The 19,409-nt window shown below is 45.0% G+C and overlaps 1 protein-coding gene across 1 annotated transcript in view; it reads right to left on the bottom strand.

Moving 5' to 3' along the window:
• NID1 (nidogen 1) overlaps window positions 1-10,964 on the bottom strand; it is a 52,423-nt gene extending 41,459 nt beyond the window's left edge. The window contains exon 1 of the mRNA XM_079971807.1: window positions 10,682-10,964. Within this exon, the coding sequence (XP_079827933.1) occupies window positions 10,682-10,888 (207 nt within the window). The 5' untranslated portion in view covers window positions 10,889-10,964. The remainder of the gene's footprint in view (window positions 1-10,681) is intronic.
• Window positions 10,965-19,409: the final 8,445 nt, after the last annotated feature.

Raw genomic sequence — 19,409 nt, 5'->3', positions numbered from 1 at the left:
CGTGGACGACTCTGGGGTTGTGGCGCTCATCTCGCTTTATTGGCCAAGGGAGCCGGTGTACAGCTTCCGGGTCATGTGGCCAGCATGACTAAGCCGCTTCTGGCGAACCAGGGCAGCGCACGGAAACACAGTTTACCTTCCTGCCAGAGCAGTACCTATTTATCTACCTGCACTTTGACGTGCTTTCGAACTGCTAGGTATGCGACGTTAACATATGAGAGTGCTGGAGATGAAATAGTTAAACAAGTTACCCTGTGATGGCCTAGGAATCTGATTCAGAATCTGAACCTGAGGAGTCCCAGCCTGCACAGGAGTCCCCACCTCCAGGGCCAGCTGAGCCGGGGCAGGGGCTTGAATCTGAAGGGCCTGCACCTGTGCTGGATCCTCAGGAGCAGACACCAGATGTATCCACTCTGGCTCCGGAGGTGATTGAGGGCCCATTGCCTGCAGGTGCGCCTCTCCCAGCCCTGTCAGAGGAAGGTGAAGCTGCCCCTGGGTCCAATAACCCTCCAGCCTCTCCTGAGCTGCAGAGGCTCAGGGCAGAGAGGCGGAGGGAACTAAGTTCTCTGAGGAGTGCTCGCCTTAAGGCCAGGAGAGGCGGGTCAACTGTGGGCCGGGACCGCCCCTGGCCTCAGAGGAAATAAAGGCCAGTCAGCCCAGTCCCAGGTGGCGGGAGCAACGTCGTTGGAAACCTGTTTCTGCCAGCACCCAGACCTGTTCTTCCAGAGTTCCCGTCCACGCCCGGCTTCTTGCTTTGGACCCCGCTTCGCCCTTGCTGGACAGTCTCCAAACCCTCGACCCAGGACTGGACTCTGACCACGCCTCACAGTAACCTCCCCCCGGGACCAGCACATACCCAATCAGAACCCGGGGGGGTGGAGTCAGAGGGACTATAAAACCAGCTCTGGGAGGGGCGAAGGGAGGAGTTTGTTGGGAGTTGGGTGGTTGGTTGGAGTGGGAGTGAATTGAGATGGAGTCTGTGGGTAGGTTGACTTAGTGTAGAGAAATAAGCTGAGTCAGGAACAGTTAGGACCTAGGAAGGCAAGTAAATACCTGAGAGGTGGTTTAGTGAGTGAGAGCAGGTAGCGGAAGTTATAGGTCTGGATAAGCACCCCATGATTGTAATTGACTGATACCGTTTATGTAACCACACACTTGTTAAACTGCAATAAATAAACAGAAGTTTATGTTCCAATTTAACCCTGACTGGACTCAGTATTGTACCAGGTAGGGCCTGGGTGGTGGCAGCGAGAAATAAAGTGGTGGCACAGGGATCAATAGACGGTGAAACGTCCGGGGACCATGTGTGATCACCCACTAGGTTAGTAGGAGCAGGGACCGAGCAATGGGAGCTCATCCCGTTGCGGGGATTTGAACGGCCAACCTTCTGATCAAAAAGCCCTAGGCTCTGTGGTTTAGACCACAGCGCCACCCGCGCCCCTCAGGAACTAGGTAGTTTTGTATTAAAAATGCTAACCAAACCTAATTTATCCCCGATTCCTACCAGCAGTGACTTCCTGTTTCACAATTAGACCAGGTTACAGAGCCTCCTTATCTGCCACGGCCTGTGGTCTCTGCTATGTTGCAATGTTACATAGACCACTTAAGATGTCAAGAAGAAAAAACTCTATACTTTGCATCTTTCACTGATTACATTATTGCATCCTTGGCATTTCCTTATCAAAATACAATCACCAGTGTAGTCATTCCAGGCTCTTCTGAAACAGACACAGCTGTGCTGTTCTCCAGAATATCTACAGGATGCCAAAACAACAGATACAACAGACACACTTTCTGGTGAGATAAACATTACTAAAATATCCAAGCTGCCCAAAGACATTTGCAAAAATGGCATAGGAAACTTTTGTATCAATGAGTGGAGAACTTTGGCAAATAGGAATATCTGACATTGCAGGTAGCTGGCATGTAAATCTGTGATAGGAAATGACTCATACATAAGATATAGAGCATTGATCATGACTTTCCTAGTACAGACTGGAGATGTGACACACAGCAAATTCTTCCAGCCTTGGAGTAGCTGCTTCAGCCATTTACAGTTCAACAGAGCACCATGCCTTCAAATACAATTTTCATACATTTTGCGAACACTGAATATTCAGGACTTACTCTAGAGTGTAGTTTGTAAGTTAAGGATAGAGTAGTAGACAATAATAGGAATTCAAATAGGGTGGGTGTGGTTGTGCATACACAAACAAACTATTTGAATTCCTAATATTGTCTCTAAGTTTGAAATGAACCCTTTCATGATACCTAATAAAGTTGTCTAAGAGAGTCATCCTAATCCTCTTCCCCAAGCCTGGCTGAGGCTTTATAGAACAGCAAGGACACTGCTGCATCTACATTCTATGTGTGGCACCCTGCATGGACCAGAGGCAGGCAGGCAGCTGCATCAGCAAGGAGCTGGCACAGCCATTGGGCCTGAAATGGGACCCATGCTGTCAGAACTGTTACAAATTAAAAGTTACAATAGCATCTGACCTGGTAGTAGCGCCTGCCCTGTGGAACGCCCTCCCATCAGATGTCAAAGAAATAAACAACTATCTGACTTTTAGAAGACATCTGAAGGCAGCCCTGTTTATGGAAATTTTTAATGTTTGATGAATTATTGTATTTTAATCTTTTTTGGGAGGAAGCCACCAAGAGTGGCTGGGGAAACCCAGCCAGATGGGCGGGGAATAAATAATAAAAATGTTGTTATTATTATTATTATTATTATTATTACTACTACTACTACTACTACTATTATAATCATCACCACCCTAAAAATCAGTTTCAAGTAGCACTGAAGCAGCAAATCAAGTTATGTGCCAACAAACAGCCAAATTCTGTACTTGTATAAATATGCAACCCAAGCTAATCTTTAATAAAAAGAATTTTTAAAAAGGTAAATCAAGCAAATTCCCAACATTTCTCTTGTTTGCATTACCTGTTCTGCATTTTTCTATATTTGTACAACTTCTTTTAACTTTGCTAGTCACAGGAAGGTCTAGGAAGAATGCTGAAGCCTTATTCCAAACCGCTAACCATTTATTCACCCCACTTCAATGGCTTGAGCAGAGACTGCCCACATATTGTATTGTTCTGCTATAATCTTTTCCAAACTGCTTTAAGATGTTATTTGATCAAAATAAAACAATAAATCTTTCTCAGCCTAACTTATTGTGAGAATATAATGGGATAACCCTCATGTATGATGCCAAACACATGGGAGGATCAATGGGATATAAATGAAATAAGTAAGTTGAATTTTCAGCATGATTGGTTCTATTAATTAGAGTATTTCAATATGTTCTGAGAATGAGTGAAAGAGCCTGCCAAAAAGGACTTGTTTTTGAAACAATGGGACACTAGAATAATGAGTGGCTACAGCTATAATCCTAACCACACTTACCTACCTAGGAGTAAGCCCCCTTGAATTTAGCACAGCTTACTTCTAAGTAGACATGGCTATGATTGTGCTGTGAAGGAACAAGCCCAAGGAAGAAAATAACCAGTAAGTTGAACTTTTTGCAACTTAAATGAAAAGGTATACATTCATTAGTGAACAGAATCAGAATCTTCTTATTATAAATTAAATTTGCAAAATAAACAATTGTTTCTTACAATTTATGAAATCTTGGGTACATATGACATGTATCCAGACTAAAACGTGAAGCAGCTGCTCTCTTAAGAGACCTATTTCATTTAGCATTCTAAGGGACAGGAAATAATAAAACTCCTTTCTTACTCTAATAAATGAATATGCAGTTCAACCATGAGGGAATCTTTGTTTTCTGCACTTCCATTGATATACTTCTATCAATGTGATGTTGGGCAGAATACAACACAGCAGTCACCTCCTATGGGTCGAGGGATTTGAGGGGATAGGACCCCCCAAAGTTGATGGGCATTGCTATTCAAATGGTGTGTGTGCACACCACATCATGTGATCGATTATGCGGGGCTTACCTGGCCCTCTCCCAGTATTTTATTCAAGTTGGCACCCCTGGAATACAGTGAATTGCTTTCAGGTCAATGTCATTAGCACATTAGCAGCAGCATGAACCAAGAGAGAAAGGTAAGCAAACAAAACCCAGATGCAACAAGGCCATCTACCAGTGCTCAATATGAAAGACTCCAGGAGGGAAGCATGTAAAAAGAACATCAGGCATCTCCCCTTGCCATAGCTGGGCTGCTTTAGTTTTGAACTGAACTAGGCATGCCTTCTGCACACAACAATAAGTAGGAATAGATGTATTTTCTTTGGTATTTGAGGCTGCCAGAGGTCTATGGGGTCTAGGGGAGGGGTAGTACCTCTGGTGGAGAACACATCATGCTCCTTCTGGGGTAGTTTGTCCACCTTTGGTCCCTACCCAGCACTTAGCGCTCACCTGTTACACCCCAGGAATGCCTTTGATTGGCCAGCTAAATCAGAGGAGGGTAGCCGATGGGTCTCAAACTCTTGGTGAGTAAGGGATTTCCTCTGCATGTGAAGACAGGCTGCAGTGGATTGAGCAAATGAAACCAATAGTGAGGCCAACTGTCAAGAAGGCAGTTTCTGGATGTGCTGTAGAGGGAAGTAAGGGGCAGATGGGACTCATCAACCTGGGAAGGTAGCCCATCAAGGAGAAGGAAAACTCAGACCCTAAACCTCCGCTACCTTGTGGGTAAACACTACACAAATCCCTAAGATAGCTGGACAGCACTTTGTATGCCTCCTTCCAGCAACATACTGCTCTGCTTTCCAGTTGACCACAACAATGAGGCAGAGAGGGTGGGATCTTTGCATCTGGGCAGCCCAGGAGCTCCATATACACTTCCCAGGTTTGCGCCCCAGGGAAGTCATTTCAGTGCTGCTAACTCGGAGGTTTGAGTTCACCCCTGGAGGCACACTCCATTGTCTCTGTAGACAGACAGATGCCAACAAAGGAGGCTGCCACAAACAGAATGTATTGGTTGTGTCCAGGTGAGGCAAATGGAAGTGGGGAATATGGCAACAGAAACCATTCACCACCACGTCCCCACGCATGTGAGAAACTGCTCACCAAAAAAGGGGGAAAGAAATGCACTAGCAAGCTTCCACACCAGCAGTTCTGCAAATGTATAATGGATTACTTTTAGTTATCAGATTTCCCACAGTAAAGGAAAATACAGATTAAATGTAAAACAAGCATTAGCTGGTATTTTGATGGTGATAACATTATGTGGCTACTGGTGGAGGGCTTGTTTGCATGAGCAGCACTAATTCCATAATAAACTCACATCTGAAAGCACCCCAGTAGGAGAAGAATAATTACTCTACCAGCTTAACCCAAGTAAGGAAATGAATTTAAGGTCTGGTCAAGTATGCATGCATCTTTTCAAGTAGTATGAGTGAACATGAATTTAAATACAAATAAAACTGCCAGCCCAAACCTAGATATTCACATTATAGTCAGACTGCATATTATTAGAGAGGCATATTTATATGAAGGGGGAAACGGAACATCACTAATTGTCTGGAGACAATAACAGCTGTAGAATGCACCATTTCCTTTTAAGGTATTACTCCATTTAATCTGACAGGACACACAACCGTGTGATATATTTTTAGGATTCAGTACTTCTGAATTGCATAGATGGCTAAGTTACATTTATGGGATGTTAAGAAAACATGCCACACACTTTATACATAGTTCTGCCTCTATCAGCTAAGGAAATTTATGAAAGACAGAAGGAGGAGCAGGAAACAGGAAGGAAGGGAACACAGCTAAACAATTCTGTGGTTTGAGAGAAAGCAGTCCAACGTTGAGAATTCTTGTCACTTCACATAGTGGCTCAGCAATAAAACCACAAACACATGTGCAAAGCTAAGTAAGGTTTGGTATGGTTTCAAACTGGATGAGGAACCACGTGTTGAGATTCCTGCATTTCAGGGGGAAGGAATAGATAACCTCCAGATCCCTTCCAATTCTATAATTCTATGATTAACTAATGCATGCTTGAGATGCATGTAATTAATATCTGGAGGCCATAGAATTGTTACACAGCTCAGTTATCATAGAAATCTCTACATAAAAATACAACCTTATTCAATAAATTTTACAAAGAACAAGATTATGACCAAACAGAACTGTAAATCACAAATAAAACAGAAGTGTGCAAAACAAAGTTAAAAATTAAGAGTCAAGAGTCCAAGAAAGCTTGGATAAGCCTATACATTTTAAAGAGGCATTTAAATGTTATTACTGTCCCCACCTTATGAAATGTCATTGGGAATCAGTACTATTGACATACCTAGGCAAATGGTTTTTAATTTAATAGGAATTTTCCATACCCTCATTTTAATTGAGACTGGACTGGCCTCAAATAGCCTCATACTATATGAGGCATACATGGCATAATACTATGTCGAGCATATGGTATCCCTAGTCCCATGCTGTGGAACACTCTTTCAACAGAGATTCAGCAGGCATGCTCACATTTGACTTTCAGGTGCCTCTTGAAAACCTTTTTTTTAAATGCCAACATGGACCACTTATAAACAACAACTTCTCAAAAGATTCCACCAACGGTGTCTCCAAAAAGTTTTACTACTACTATTAATAATAATAATATCACTTGGGGAAGACTGGTGAACAAATGTCAGTGTACTGGAAGAAGTAACCAAACAATTAAACCCCTGTGTTGCAAACAAATATCAATAATATCCAAAGGCAACACAATGACCAAGTCCAACAATGCGATGTCAATATAAACTCTTTATATAATCTATACAGAACATTGAACAATATGAAATATATGAAATATGCACTCTCTGCAAAGCCAAATAAACAGAAATCTTCTAAATCTCTGAAAGTCACAAATTATGCACTCTTGATGGATTCTCTTAAAAACATAGAACCAAATAAACATAAGTCTTATAGGTCTCTGAAAATCTTTATGACCATTGCTCCACAGCAATTGTTGTTATACAATTCTATTCACCATATAGATGGGTTTTTGAAGCATTTCTGTATCCTTCTGCAGTGCTGAAGGAGAATTCCACAACAGTGGGTATATCCAAAATCACTGTTCACTACGTCTGTTTGCAAAGCACTTCAGCAGCGTTGGACGTCATAAAACAAAGCTTTACGGCTTGTTTTCATGAGATAAGTATCTGACCCATTGCTTATTTCAGAGACTTGCATAGCCCACAAAGACTTTCAGAAACCTATAAGCTAAGAGGATCTTCACCATGATCAACTCCCACCCAGAAACCTATGTCCCCACTGTGAATGGATGTGTGGATCCAGAATTGGCCTCCACAGGACACACTGTTAACACCATATTCATGGAAGACAATCTTACTCCGCTACAAGTGATCGCCAAAGAAGAAGACGACAGTTGTTTAAAAATGCCCCTGGAGTAACTTGTCATTTTAATGATTGCACTCTGTTGCTTTTAAATGTTTTAACATTGTAGTACACTGCCCTGAAATTCTGCAAGAAGATAGTATATATACATGCTAAATAAATAAATAAAATTATAGTTTGTGTTCATTTGCTTGGATTTTTATTCTGTCCCACCCAATCCCAAAAGCACAGAGCAGCTTACAATTTCCTTGAAACCATTTTCTAAATAAGATAGTCTCAGGAGAAGAACATGTTTCACAAGCCATCTTCTCGAATCAGATTGGTGTAGAGTTAATTTCACTGAAAGTAGCAGAAAGCCATACTAAATATTATTATCCCACATACTGCAATGTATTATATCGGATAGCATCCTTGCAGTTAAACTCTTGCCTGGTCACCACAAGCAACAAGGAACTGCATCCAGCGAAGTGAACAGGCTGCCAGAGGGGACACCAAATGTTCTGTTTCTCCTCTGCCAGACCACTTTGGTTCTTGCTTATAGGAAGGGGTGGCAAAAGAGGAATGGAACATGTCATTCCTCCTAGTCCCATTTTGTGGCTTGAGGCAAAATGGGATGTGCCACCCCGCTCTGCCACCCAACTCTGCTGACACCACCACCATGCCATACACTGGCACCGCCGCTGCCCCGCCTGCCACCAACATTGGAGCTGATTTCCAGTAAGACCTCAAATTGGTGCCAATGATGGTGCTGCTTCTCCACCAGTGGCAGAGGTGGTGGCAGCTGCTTCACTCCACTTCATGGGTGGGCCTGCTCTGATCCTTCCTACACCAATGCATCTCATGTGCAAAAAAACAGGCTAATAAAATTTATGGAGTTATTTCCAAAGCTGCTTGCTACTATGATATAAATATTGGTGGCTATACGGGCATTGTGCGGCATAGTATGATTTTGTATTCCAGTTCTTGGAAAACAGTTCTTCTTTATTTAATAGACTGATATAAAGGTAAAGGTAAAGGTACCCCTGCCCGTACGGGCCAGTCTTGACAGACTCTGGGGTTGTGCGCCCATCTCACTTAAGAGGCCAGGGGCCAGCGCTGTCCGGAGACACTTCCGGGTCACGTGGCCAGTGTGACATCGCTGCTCTGGCGAGCCAGAGCCGCACACGGAAACGCCGTTTACCTTCCCGCTGGTAAGCGGTCCCTATTTATCTACTTGCACCCGGAGGTGCTTTCGAACTGCTAGGTTGGCAGGCGCTGGGACCGAGCAGCGGGAGCGCACCCCGCCGCAGGGATTCGAACCGCCGACCTTTCGATCGGCAACCTTAGGCGCTGAGGCTTTAACCCACAGCGCCATCTGCGTCCCAATAGACTGATATACTGCCCTACAATTTGAATTTTTCAGGGCAGTTCACAAAATTGCATCTGTACACAATAATGAGTGAAATAACGAACAATAAAGCAATGCTTAAGGGCACCATCAAACTTTAGAGCTGTGGTGTAAAAAGGCATTGTAAAACAGAAGTGTATTCATGTGGCATCACCCAGAAGATAGCAGTGCAGACGTTAGGCAAGCCACCATTCTGCAGGGTGACACAACCAAAAAAGCCCTGGGTCCACTCACCCCCGGCTCACTTCACTTGGCAGGGATATCCAGACTCAGAGAAGGACGTGTGACACTGACCTTAATATCAGCCATGTTGATATGGGGAATATGGTCTTTCAAGTACCTAGATCCTAAACCACATAGAGCTTTAAAAGTAAGCACCAGCCTATAGTGTACCAATAAAAAATAATGTGCATTCAGATGGCACAGCATTTCAAGGATGTGCAGACATGAATTTTATGCTCATGCATTTCTACTTTCCCCACCTTCTTCCCTTGCACAGAGTGTCAGTTAAGTTCTGATCTTATTCTCAACAAACGATACATTGCCAGTTTGTCAGACCAGGCAAAAAACTATTGCTTGCACTTTCCAGCAAACTCGATTACAGTCAGTCTGTTTTGCAGGCAAACACAAATAATGGTCTGCCTGTTTAGGCTAACTAGCAAACAAGGACCAGAATTTACTAACTGCTACATGTAAGAGGAGGAAATTTGTGCCTAGCTGTTCTTGTGTCAACTATGGTTTGGCATTGTACTTCACCACAGCCACACTATTCAAAGCATTTCAGTGTGTTTGGCCTTTTAAATAAGCCAAATTAAGATGCAAACATACTGAAATACCTCACAATTCTGGAAGAATATAAGGAAAGCAACCCCTACTGTAATGAAAAAGAGTAAAGTAAGGAGTAAGAAAATAAACCATTTCAGAATTCAGCAGAACAGAACCACCATGAACTAAATCCTTGGCTGACAGAAAGAATGCCAATTTACTTAGAACAGAATCTGACCCTTTGTACTCAACTATAGGGCCACAATTTTATTTGCATGACCTATAGTTCAGTGGAATAAACTGCTGAAACCCAGGCAACAACCCCTCATTGAGCAGGGACGGCAAGTCCTGGAAAGGACAAATCCCATCTGCTTTCTATTTTGTTTGGAATTAGCAAAAATCTAGTCGAGTTGCCAAAATGGTTCTGGACAGTTCCTCCCCTTCCCACCCAGCAACCCTCTCCTTGACCTGCTCCTGCACAACTCCTCCTCCTGAAATAAGCCGTTTATCAGTTGCCAGCTGCCCCCCGTTTTCAATAGGGGCTCAACTCAGCTTAGATCGATCTCTTAACGACACAACGTCCCTCCGGCGGCACCACCACGCGGGGAATTCCTGGGCTTGAAAAGCACCCCGCTGCAAGAGAATTTACAGGCGCGAGTGGAGGGAAATGCCTTTTGTCTTAAGAACTTTTATGGGGAAACCTACATGCCAGGCTTAATCTGCGCTTGGTCTTTCCCCCTGGCGTCGCTTTTGCAGTCATGAGGCTCAACCCGGAGTGGTCTGAATTACAAAGGAGTCACGCGGAGGGGCGGCGGCGCCTCTGAGCATAGGCAGAAGGCGCCCTTCTTGGCGGGGAAGGCACAGTAGCCACATTTGGAAAGGAGAGGAAAGGGCTCCAAGGGCACGAGTCTTCAGAGCCAGCAATTCCCCCTCTTAGGAATTAAGCAACCTCCCGCCACAGGAAGCCCTTTACCCCACACCGCCTTTGGCCCCACTTGGCCGACAGCCTGGGCAGCAGACCCTCCGCCCCCGCCATTGCCCCACAGCAGTGACAGCAACCTCGCCTCAGCTGAGGGGACCTCCGCCTCAGCCCTTTCCCAGGCCACTGCCCCCTCTCCCCCGGACTCACTCGCCCGCCCGCCCCTCGCCCCCCCTCCCCCGGGGTCCCCGCTGCCCGGCCCCCACCCGCACTCACATAGAGGGAGTCGACGCTGGAGCCGTAGAAGCGCAGCGCGGTGCTGAGCTCCAGAGGCGGAGAGTGCGCGTCATCCCCAGCCTCCAGCTCGGCGTCGCCTCGCTCCGAGCCGAAGGGGAAGAGGAGCCCCCTGTGAGGGAAGCCGCTCCCGGGTGCCGCCAGCGCCGCCAGCAGCGCCCACAAGCTCAAGCCCCGCAGGCTGGCCATGCTCTCTCTCCTCGTCGACTTCCGAGCGGCGCAGACCAGCCTTGAGAGCGGCGAGCCCTCAAGTTTTAAACCCCGCCGGGGCTGCGGTGGAAAAGAGGGGAGGGGGAGGCCGAGGGAAAGCGAGGAGAGGGTTTGAAGCCAACCAATCCGCGGAGAGTTCAAAGAAAGACGCCCTATCACCATCAGAGGACGGGCCTCTGTCCCCCCCCCTCCTTTTGCATCCTTTGCAAAGCCATCCAAAAATCCCAGCAGAGAAAACTTGAGCTTTGCTTACCCAATCTCAAGCTACCAGGAGCCAGAGGCGTTTCCCGCCCTTCGCAGTACAGTTACCCACAATTGCACTCTGTGAAAGCTTGGCTCTACCCCCCCCCCATACTCATTAGCGTTTGCATGTACAAATAAAGAAAATATACCCAGTAAAGTGGGGGGGGGGTATTCATTGATACACCCCTTTAGCTACATAGACTAGAGAGTTAAGTGCTGGTGCCCTGGTTAAAGTAATTGGAGGCCAGGGTTAAAATCCCCACTCCAGCATGAAGCTCGAGGTAAGGTAACCTAAGGTAAGGTTACCAGACGTCCCCGTTTCCCAGGGACAGTCCCCGGATTTACAAATCAGTCCCCTGACAAAATCCATCTATTTAGTAGGAAGTTGAAAAGTGTCCCCGGAAACACATCTGGTAACCTTTCTGGTCCCCTGAAAAACATCTGGTAACCTTAACCTAAGGCCAGTCATGTATCTCAGCCTTACCTACCTAGCAAGGCTGTGAGGATAAAATAGGAAGCGGAGAACCATGTACAATTGTACATCACCTTGAACTCCTTGGTGACATATTGTTGGCATCTGTCTGTCTTGGTAGACAATGCAGGAGTGCACCTTTGAAGGTGAAGTGAAACGGCTGGAGAGTTGCCACCCCTGCTGTGGCTATAGAGACCAATACGTGCAACTGGGGCAGATGAAGGGGTCAGTTGTGCTGCTGCAGATGCACCACGGCATTTCTTCTCCTCCCAGCAGCCATTCCTGCTGCTGGTCACTGCTGTGGACACAAAACTGAGCTGTCTGTCTCCAGGCACTGTGATCATTTGCAATGGATTCCCATACTGCTGAGTTAATGGTGCCAGCCTTCATGTCACGTTTGCAGACATCTTTGTAATGTAGAATTAGTCTGTCGACGGGTCTAGTTACTGAAGCCAGCTCCCCGTAGAGCACATCCTTGGGGACCCTGCCATCTTCCATTCTGTGGACATGACCAAGCTAGCGTAGAAGTCACTGGGACATGGTGTGAACATGCTGGCCTTGTGGGCTTGGGACTTTTGTTTGAGACCCTGTCCTGCCTCCTGCCACAAGACATGTGTGACTACAGCATTGTGACCCTCTACAAAAACGTAGGTGACCGCCATGACTGTAACAACTACTGTGGAATCTCCCTGCTCAGTACTGTGGAGAAAGCCTTTGTGCCTGTAGTTCCTTAACAGATTGTTTAAAGTTACTCACTGACAGGGCTTTAGAGCTCAGAGGTCAACAGTTTACATGGTTTTCTCACTGCAGCAGCTTCAGAAGAAATGCAGCGAGCAGAGTTACCCATTGTACATCGCTGCAATAAATAAATAGTGTACTATAAGACCAAGATCCAATGTTAATTCTATAGTGAATAAGGTATATGGGTATATACACACAGTTTTGTCATTGATTACATCATTAGACATAACTTTGATCTGGGAGATTTTGGATCCAAATATGCTCTTCCAGTTAAGGGTTAATTCTTATCTACTTACTTTTGTATTCTCCTTTGACTCCAGTTTCCTCTTTATCAGATAATCACAGGGAAATTCTGGGAATTCTGTGGTGGGTGGGTGATTAGGAAAGGATTCTGTCTCCCAACTACTCATGTCTTTTAAATTTAGCCAGATAACCCTCCCTCCCTCCCTCCATACGCACAGCTCTCTAACTTTGTAGTGGAGTTTTCTTTTTAAAAGCTGCTCTGAATAAATTACACTGCTTCTGGGTTATCCTACCTTTAATCTGCCTCCAACATTGGTGGGAGATCTTTTCAAGTAAAATTCGTATTTTTGGCTTTTCTTTTTTTTTAAGGAACAATTTGTTTTAAAAAGAATAAACAACCAGACTATACTGTATCACTTAAGAATGGCTAAGTACATCTGCAATTCTCATCAAGTGGTCTCTGCTGCTCAACAACGGAAGCTTTATTATTTACAGTTATTCTGAGGATAGAAATGCACTTATTTCTCAGCTGGTTGAAAATATGTAAGAAATGCTACAAAAATGTATCTTGTTACAGACAAAAATGGGCCTTGGCTCTAATTTACTTGAATAAAATGTGGCTGCTTTGCCAACTATAAAGAGCCCCTGTGACCAACTGGGCACCAGCTGACTTGTGATTTGATGCAAGGATCTTCCTGCTCATAACACACAGCCACAGGAACAATGGCAGCATTCCATTCACTCTTATGAGTTCAGTGGTTACAAGCCTGGACCATATACCAAGCAAGAAACCATTAAGGAGGCATTGCTAGAAGACCAAGACCTGAGAAGCTCACACCTGCATGTCTATGGAAGCCTCAGATTAATGACCTCTTATCATATGATAGTTTCCTACTCTGAGTAGAAAGGGGTGGGGACAAGCACACTATTACATGCTAATTTTTGTTTGCCTTTGCAGTAGGGTTGCAAATATATCCAGTAACTGATTACTGGAAAAACTGAGCAGAATGGGAAAAACTGCAGGTCTCTTGGGACAATATTCCTTTAGGATGGCAAATTCCTTTGGAAACTGCTCCCACTCTACTACTGGTTTTGTGGGGAGTTTATGAGCAAGCCAATTGTTTTTAAAAATAATAATACAAGTGTAGCCAGTGAACAACACATTCTATTTCACTTTTTAATAGTCTGAATATTTTATCCTGGGATTTGTGTGGATGCTAAGAATATCCAGGATTAGATATTCTCCTGATCTCACCCAGGCTCTGTAACTACTTCTACAGCCCCCTTTTGACACTGAAGACACAAATCAAACCACTTCATAAATGCAGACCACTCCTCTGATTCCATCAAAAAAGGTCTCTGGTACAGGAACAGCTTTAAGGTAAAGGAACCCTTGCCCGTACGGGCCAGTCTTGACAGACTCTGGGGTTGTGCGCCCATCTCACTCAAGAGGCCAGGGGCCAGCGCTGTCCGGAGACACTTCCGGGTCACGTGGCCAGCATGACAAAGCTGCATCTGGCGAGCCAGAGCCGCACACGGAAACGCCGTTTACCTTCCCGCTGGTAAGCGGTCCCTATTTATCTACTTGCACCCGAAGGTGCTTTCGAACTGCTAGGTTGGCAGGCGCTGGGACCGAGCAGCGGGAGCGCACCCCGCCACAGGGATTCGAACCGCCGACCTTTCGATCGGCAAGTCCTAGGCGCTGAGGCTTTAACCCACAGCGCCACCTGCGTCCCACAGGAACAGCTTTACTATTAGGCAAAATGTGTCAGACACTGCAGGCAGCAGATACTGAGGGGTAGTGAGCAGGCAAAGATATGGTGCCATCTTGCAACCTGCCCTGCTCTCTCCCGAAACCTAGCTTGCTGTCCTAGAGTACAGTTGAGAATCCTGCCACATCACCAGTTCCACAACTACCAGGCTGGTTTGCTTCTGTACATGGATGCAATGAGGCCCCATCTTGTCCTTTACTTGCTGGGCTATGCCAATGACATCATCAACATGGGACGAAGACGGCTCTGGTTGCCCTAACAGATGATCTCCGTAGACAACTGGATCGAGGCGGGTCAGGACTGCTGATCCTTTTAGATTTGTCAGCAGCCTTTGACATGGTTGATCATGATCTTCTGGACCACTGCCTCACAGACGTGGGGATACAGGGCATAGCCCGTAACTGGTTGTGCTCTTTTATCTCTGGTCAGGGACAGAGGGTGGCACTAGGGAGGGAAATGTCGCGCCACTCCTTGGTGTGTGGAGTGCCGCAGGGCACAATTCTCTCCCCAATGCTTTTTAACATCTTTATGCGCCCCCTTGCCCAGATTATCCAGAGCTTTGGGCTGGGCTGTCACCAATATGCTGATGACACTCAGCTCTATCTGCTGATGGATGGCCACACCGACTCGGCCCCTTACACACTCACCAGATGCTTAGAAGCTGTGGCTGGATGGTTTCGTGGGAGCCGATTGAAACTAAATCCTTCGAAGACAGAGGTCCTATGGCTGGGTCGGGATGGCATGGGGATGAGGGACCAACTCCCTTCTCTTGCGGGGGCCCAATTAGTGCCATTGCCTTCCGTTAAGAGTTTGGGTGTAATCCTTGACGCCTCCCTTTCCATGGAGGCGCAAGTTACAGCAACAGCCAAGGCGACATTTTTCCACCTTCACCGCATCAAGCAGTTGGTCCCTTACCTTTCCCACCCCGACTTGGCCACAGTGATCCATGCGACGGTCATCTCCAGGCTTGACTACTGTAATTCGCTCTACGCGGGACTGCCCTTGAAGCTGTCCCAGAAACTCCAGCGGGTACAGAATGCTGCAGCGAGGCTCCTCACGGGGTCTCTGCCATGGGAGCATATTCACCCAGTGCTTTTCAAGCTGCACTGGCTCCCGGTGGAGTACAGGGTCAGATTTAAGGTGCTGCTTTTGACCTTTAAAGCCCTTCATGGCCTAGGACCCTCGTACCTACGGGACCGCCTCTCCCGGTATGCCCCACGGAGAGCCTCAAGGTCCATAAATAACAACACCCTAGTGGTCCCAGGCCCTAAGGAAGTTAGATTGGCTTCAACCAGAGCCAGGGCCTTTTCAACTCTGGTTCCGGCCTGGTGGAACGCTCTGCCTCATGAGACCAGGGCCCTGCAGGATCTGATTTCTTTCCGCAGGGCCTGTAAGACAGAGTTGTTCCGCCTGGCCTTTGGCTTGGAGCCAATTTGATTCCCTCCCTCCCTCTCTTTCTTTTTTCTTTTCCTTCTCCTCCTGCGATGAGGCTACATTTTAATGTTTTAATGTTCCATTATTTTAATGTTGTGTTTTATTTTTGTTTTTAAGTTGTAATCATTCATCTTGTTTCTATTATTGCTTGTAAGCCGCTCTGAGCCCGGACTTGGCTGGGGAGGGCGGGGTATAAATAAAAAATTATTATTATTATAACATGCATTAGAAGGCATTTGTAATTAATTTGAACTCCATATTCTTTTCTGAATTAGTTATAAAACAGAACCAATAATTAAGCACTGAATTAAGTGCTTCACAATTGATTCCATCAGTCTCTATCACCAAACCCAATAGATATATATGGTTTCCAGACAGCATCTGCTTCTGTAATAATTCTGTCGTGTCTCTGCACTTTCAAACCCTTGAAGCACCCAAATGGCCAGGGAGGAACACAAGCCCCTCTATCTGTAGCAAAGCAGCAATCAGTAGATCACGTTCTTAATGAAAGAGTATTGGAAGATACAGTTAAAGCAAGGAAGGGAGCGAGGGAGGAATAGGACATGCCATAGAATTTCTCCAAAGATGTAATGATGGTATAAAATGCTTTCCTGACATATCAATTGGGTTACAATTTAACCCACAAGTGGACATCGGGTTTAGATTTTATTGGAATCTGCAATGAAGTTTTGAGTATGTAGAACTGAAAACAAGTATCAGCTTTTATCAACAGAAAAATATACATCTAACAGTATGTTAGTGGAATGTGGGGAAGAGGGTGTTTTCTGCAGCTTGTTTGCCTGGGTCTGCACTTGAGTGTTAGCTACACTCAAAAAGATTACAAGACCAAGAGGATACATGTGTTTCCTGCTGTGGACTGGTTACTTTTGTTATCTGAAGTATGCATCAACTCAACACTTAAAACTTTTTGCATAAAGATCAAGAAGCCGTTTGATTTAAAGTAAAAGATGTAGACAGTGGCAGGTTTTTTTAAAAGTCATGTTTGACTGCCAGATTTTGAAAAGAGGCACTTCTGCATAAACCTGCACAATTTGCTGACCCAACAAGCTGAGTGAAACCTACCAGCTAACTGTATACAGCAGCTCATTGAGGGGCTTGATAAACCCCCTGACTGGGGTGGGAAAAAACAAAACACTTATTGGGGTCCTGATTTCACCTCCCACATCCCACTCAGACGCTCCCTTGGGCCATCTAGTTCCGAATTCTCAAGCTGCATTCCGCTTGGTAAATCACAAATTACGCAGGTCAGCTGCAGTACATAATTCTGTTCTACGGTTTATACTGGCATAATGGTTTTTAACATGATTCAACAAAGCTCTCCGGCACAGGCATAATGTTAATTATGTGCTACTGGATATGTCCACTGGAATAGTGCTATCATCAGATTATCATGTATCTAGAGTCAGATTAATAATGAATACATTGGACTGATTGGATGTAATACTAAACCATAGTATTATGAGAACAAGATAAGGTGAGCCTTGGAGCCTCCTCTTCCTCTGACACAGGAGTCGCTTCTGTTTTAGATTAACTACAGATTCCTAGGTCATCCAGACCTAGCAAACTATGATTAATCTGATTTATTCTTGGTCAAAACAGGCCAACTTCAAACCGTGGGTTAAAGGTGACTTCTTTCAATAAACCATAGATAAGGTGAACCACAGTTTAGGGTTCTCATGCAACACTCTACTGTGGCTAGTCAAGTGAAAGCTTCTGAGCATTCTGGAAGAGGAGACTGAGAAGAATGCATGAGCCCAAGTCACTATGGCTTGTCATAATAACACTAAACCACAGCTTACCATTACATGTGAGCACATCCACTGAGTTGAATGCTAGAAGCTTTAGCACCACAGAAGTTCAGAAATCTGAACTCTTTCCCTCTATGGCTATTATTTGCCGCTTTAAGAATGGGTTTTAACTCTTTGGGCTTACCCACACTTACCTGTCTTCTGCTCTTTCCAGGCACACTCTGGACTTTAAAGCTCTGTGTCTGAATGCTCCCCCCCCTTTATTTTTGCTCCAGAGCTTTCCTCACAAAACCCACTCTTTAAAGCTTAATTGGAGCAAACATCTCCAATTGTTTGTCATTGTTGGGAAGGCTAAGAGTAGTACAGTAATGATCTCTTGCAGTATGGTTATCTTATGCCTCATGTTGGTCTCTGGTCTAGATAGCTTTACCATTAACTTGTTTGGATTTTGCTTCCAGAGTCCCAGGTTCCCTCTGACGTGCATTTCCTTTATGGTAAACTAATTCTACTGTTTGCACAAGGAAGTGTCAAATGGAGAAGGAAAAGGGGGAGATAATCTTGATCACTCACAGTTTTCCATAATGGGTGGTGATGCAGTAAGGGAACCAACACTCCCTTTGAAGGAATGTAGCATATGGCCGGCACCAGAAAAGAGTGAATGATTTAATATTGGAAGCAGGTAAGCTTTCCTGTCCCTCCTGGGCCCTCGGTCACAGAGAACTTCCAGATATCAGAGTTATCAAGGGTATGGGAAGGTATTGTTCTCTTCCAGCAGGTCTTCTGGCCTGGTTTGGAAGCTTTAGGGTTGGAGCTGCTGGAACCACATCCAAGATACAACGGAATTCCACTGGCTGTTGTCAAAAAGATGTTTAAGGTGTGGTCAGTCTTGCAGGCTCAGGATGTGTTTAGTATTGGCCTCCAAAGGTCACACTCTTTTGCTGTGTGGGCAGTCCTCTGGCAGCCTTGTCCTGATTCACCTGTGCCCCCAATCTAGACAGCTCACAGGCTTCACTAGGTACCAGGGGCTCCAGGTCACCTTCTGTTGAGGAACCCTTCAGCTGAGTCATAACATCAGGTCTGGAATTGGGTTTAGAACTTGGAAAAGATGCTGTTTTCAGTTCAATGATGCACAGTACAGATTGACAAGGATATAATTATTGCCAAATATATATAAAGCTAAATTTGTGGCCATGGTCTGAACCTCCCATGTTAGTTATTCAGTAGTGCCTTCTGCTACATCTGCTATTAATTTATAATAATATAATTATTATAATATGTTAGATGGTATACATAACAGAAGAGGCATAATTCCTGCCTAGAGAGTTTACAGGTCACGGGGGTTTTTAAGCAGAGATTGGATGGCCATCTGTCATATACAATTTAGTCAAGACAGTGTCATTGACTACACTGATTTTAACAATGGCCCTTCAATTAGAGCTTGCTTTAAAACAAAACAAAAAAGCTTGTGGTATTTCCTTTAGCATGATGTTGTCCAGACCTAAAAATGAGCCAATAATTCCATGAATGACATCTATTTATCCTTCCTGACCCCAGTCTTCTTCTCAGATATAAAGCAGTTCATTCCTTTTAGAAGCCACAAATCAACATAAACACCCACGCATGTCTTCCAAAATTTGGATTAGCATTCTCCCATAGACTATACACACTGTGCATTTGTCATAAGGCAATAGTCAAACATGAAAATCTGCCAGCTCCATACAACAGTTACTCTGTAATCGACTCCTAGGAAACACAAGGTTTTGCAGGGAGTGACTCTGATGCTACAATGTCCCTTATGTTTTCTGTTCCTTATCTGAATGATGAGA

The sequence above is a fragment of the Podarcis cretensis genome (genome assembly GCF_951804945.1).
Source record: "Podarcis cretensis genome assembly, chromosome: 3".
Classification (NCBI taxonomy): domain Eukaryota; kingdom Metazoa; phylum Chordata; class Lepidosauria; order Squamata; family Lacertidae; genus Podarcis; species Podarcis cretensis.
This window is presented reverse-complemented; position numbering and strand designations above follow the sequence as displayed.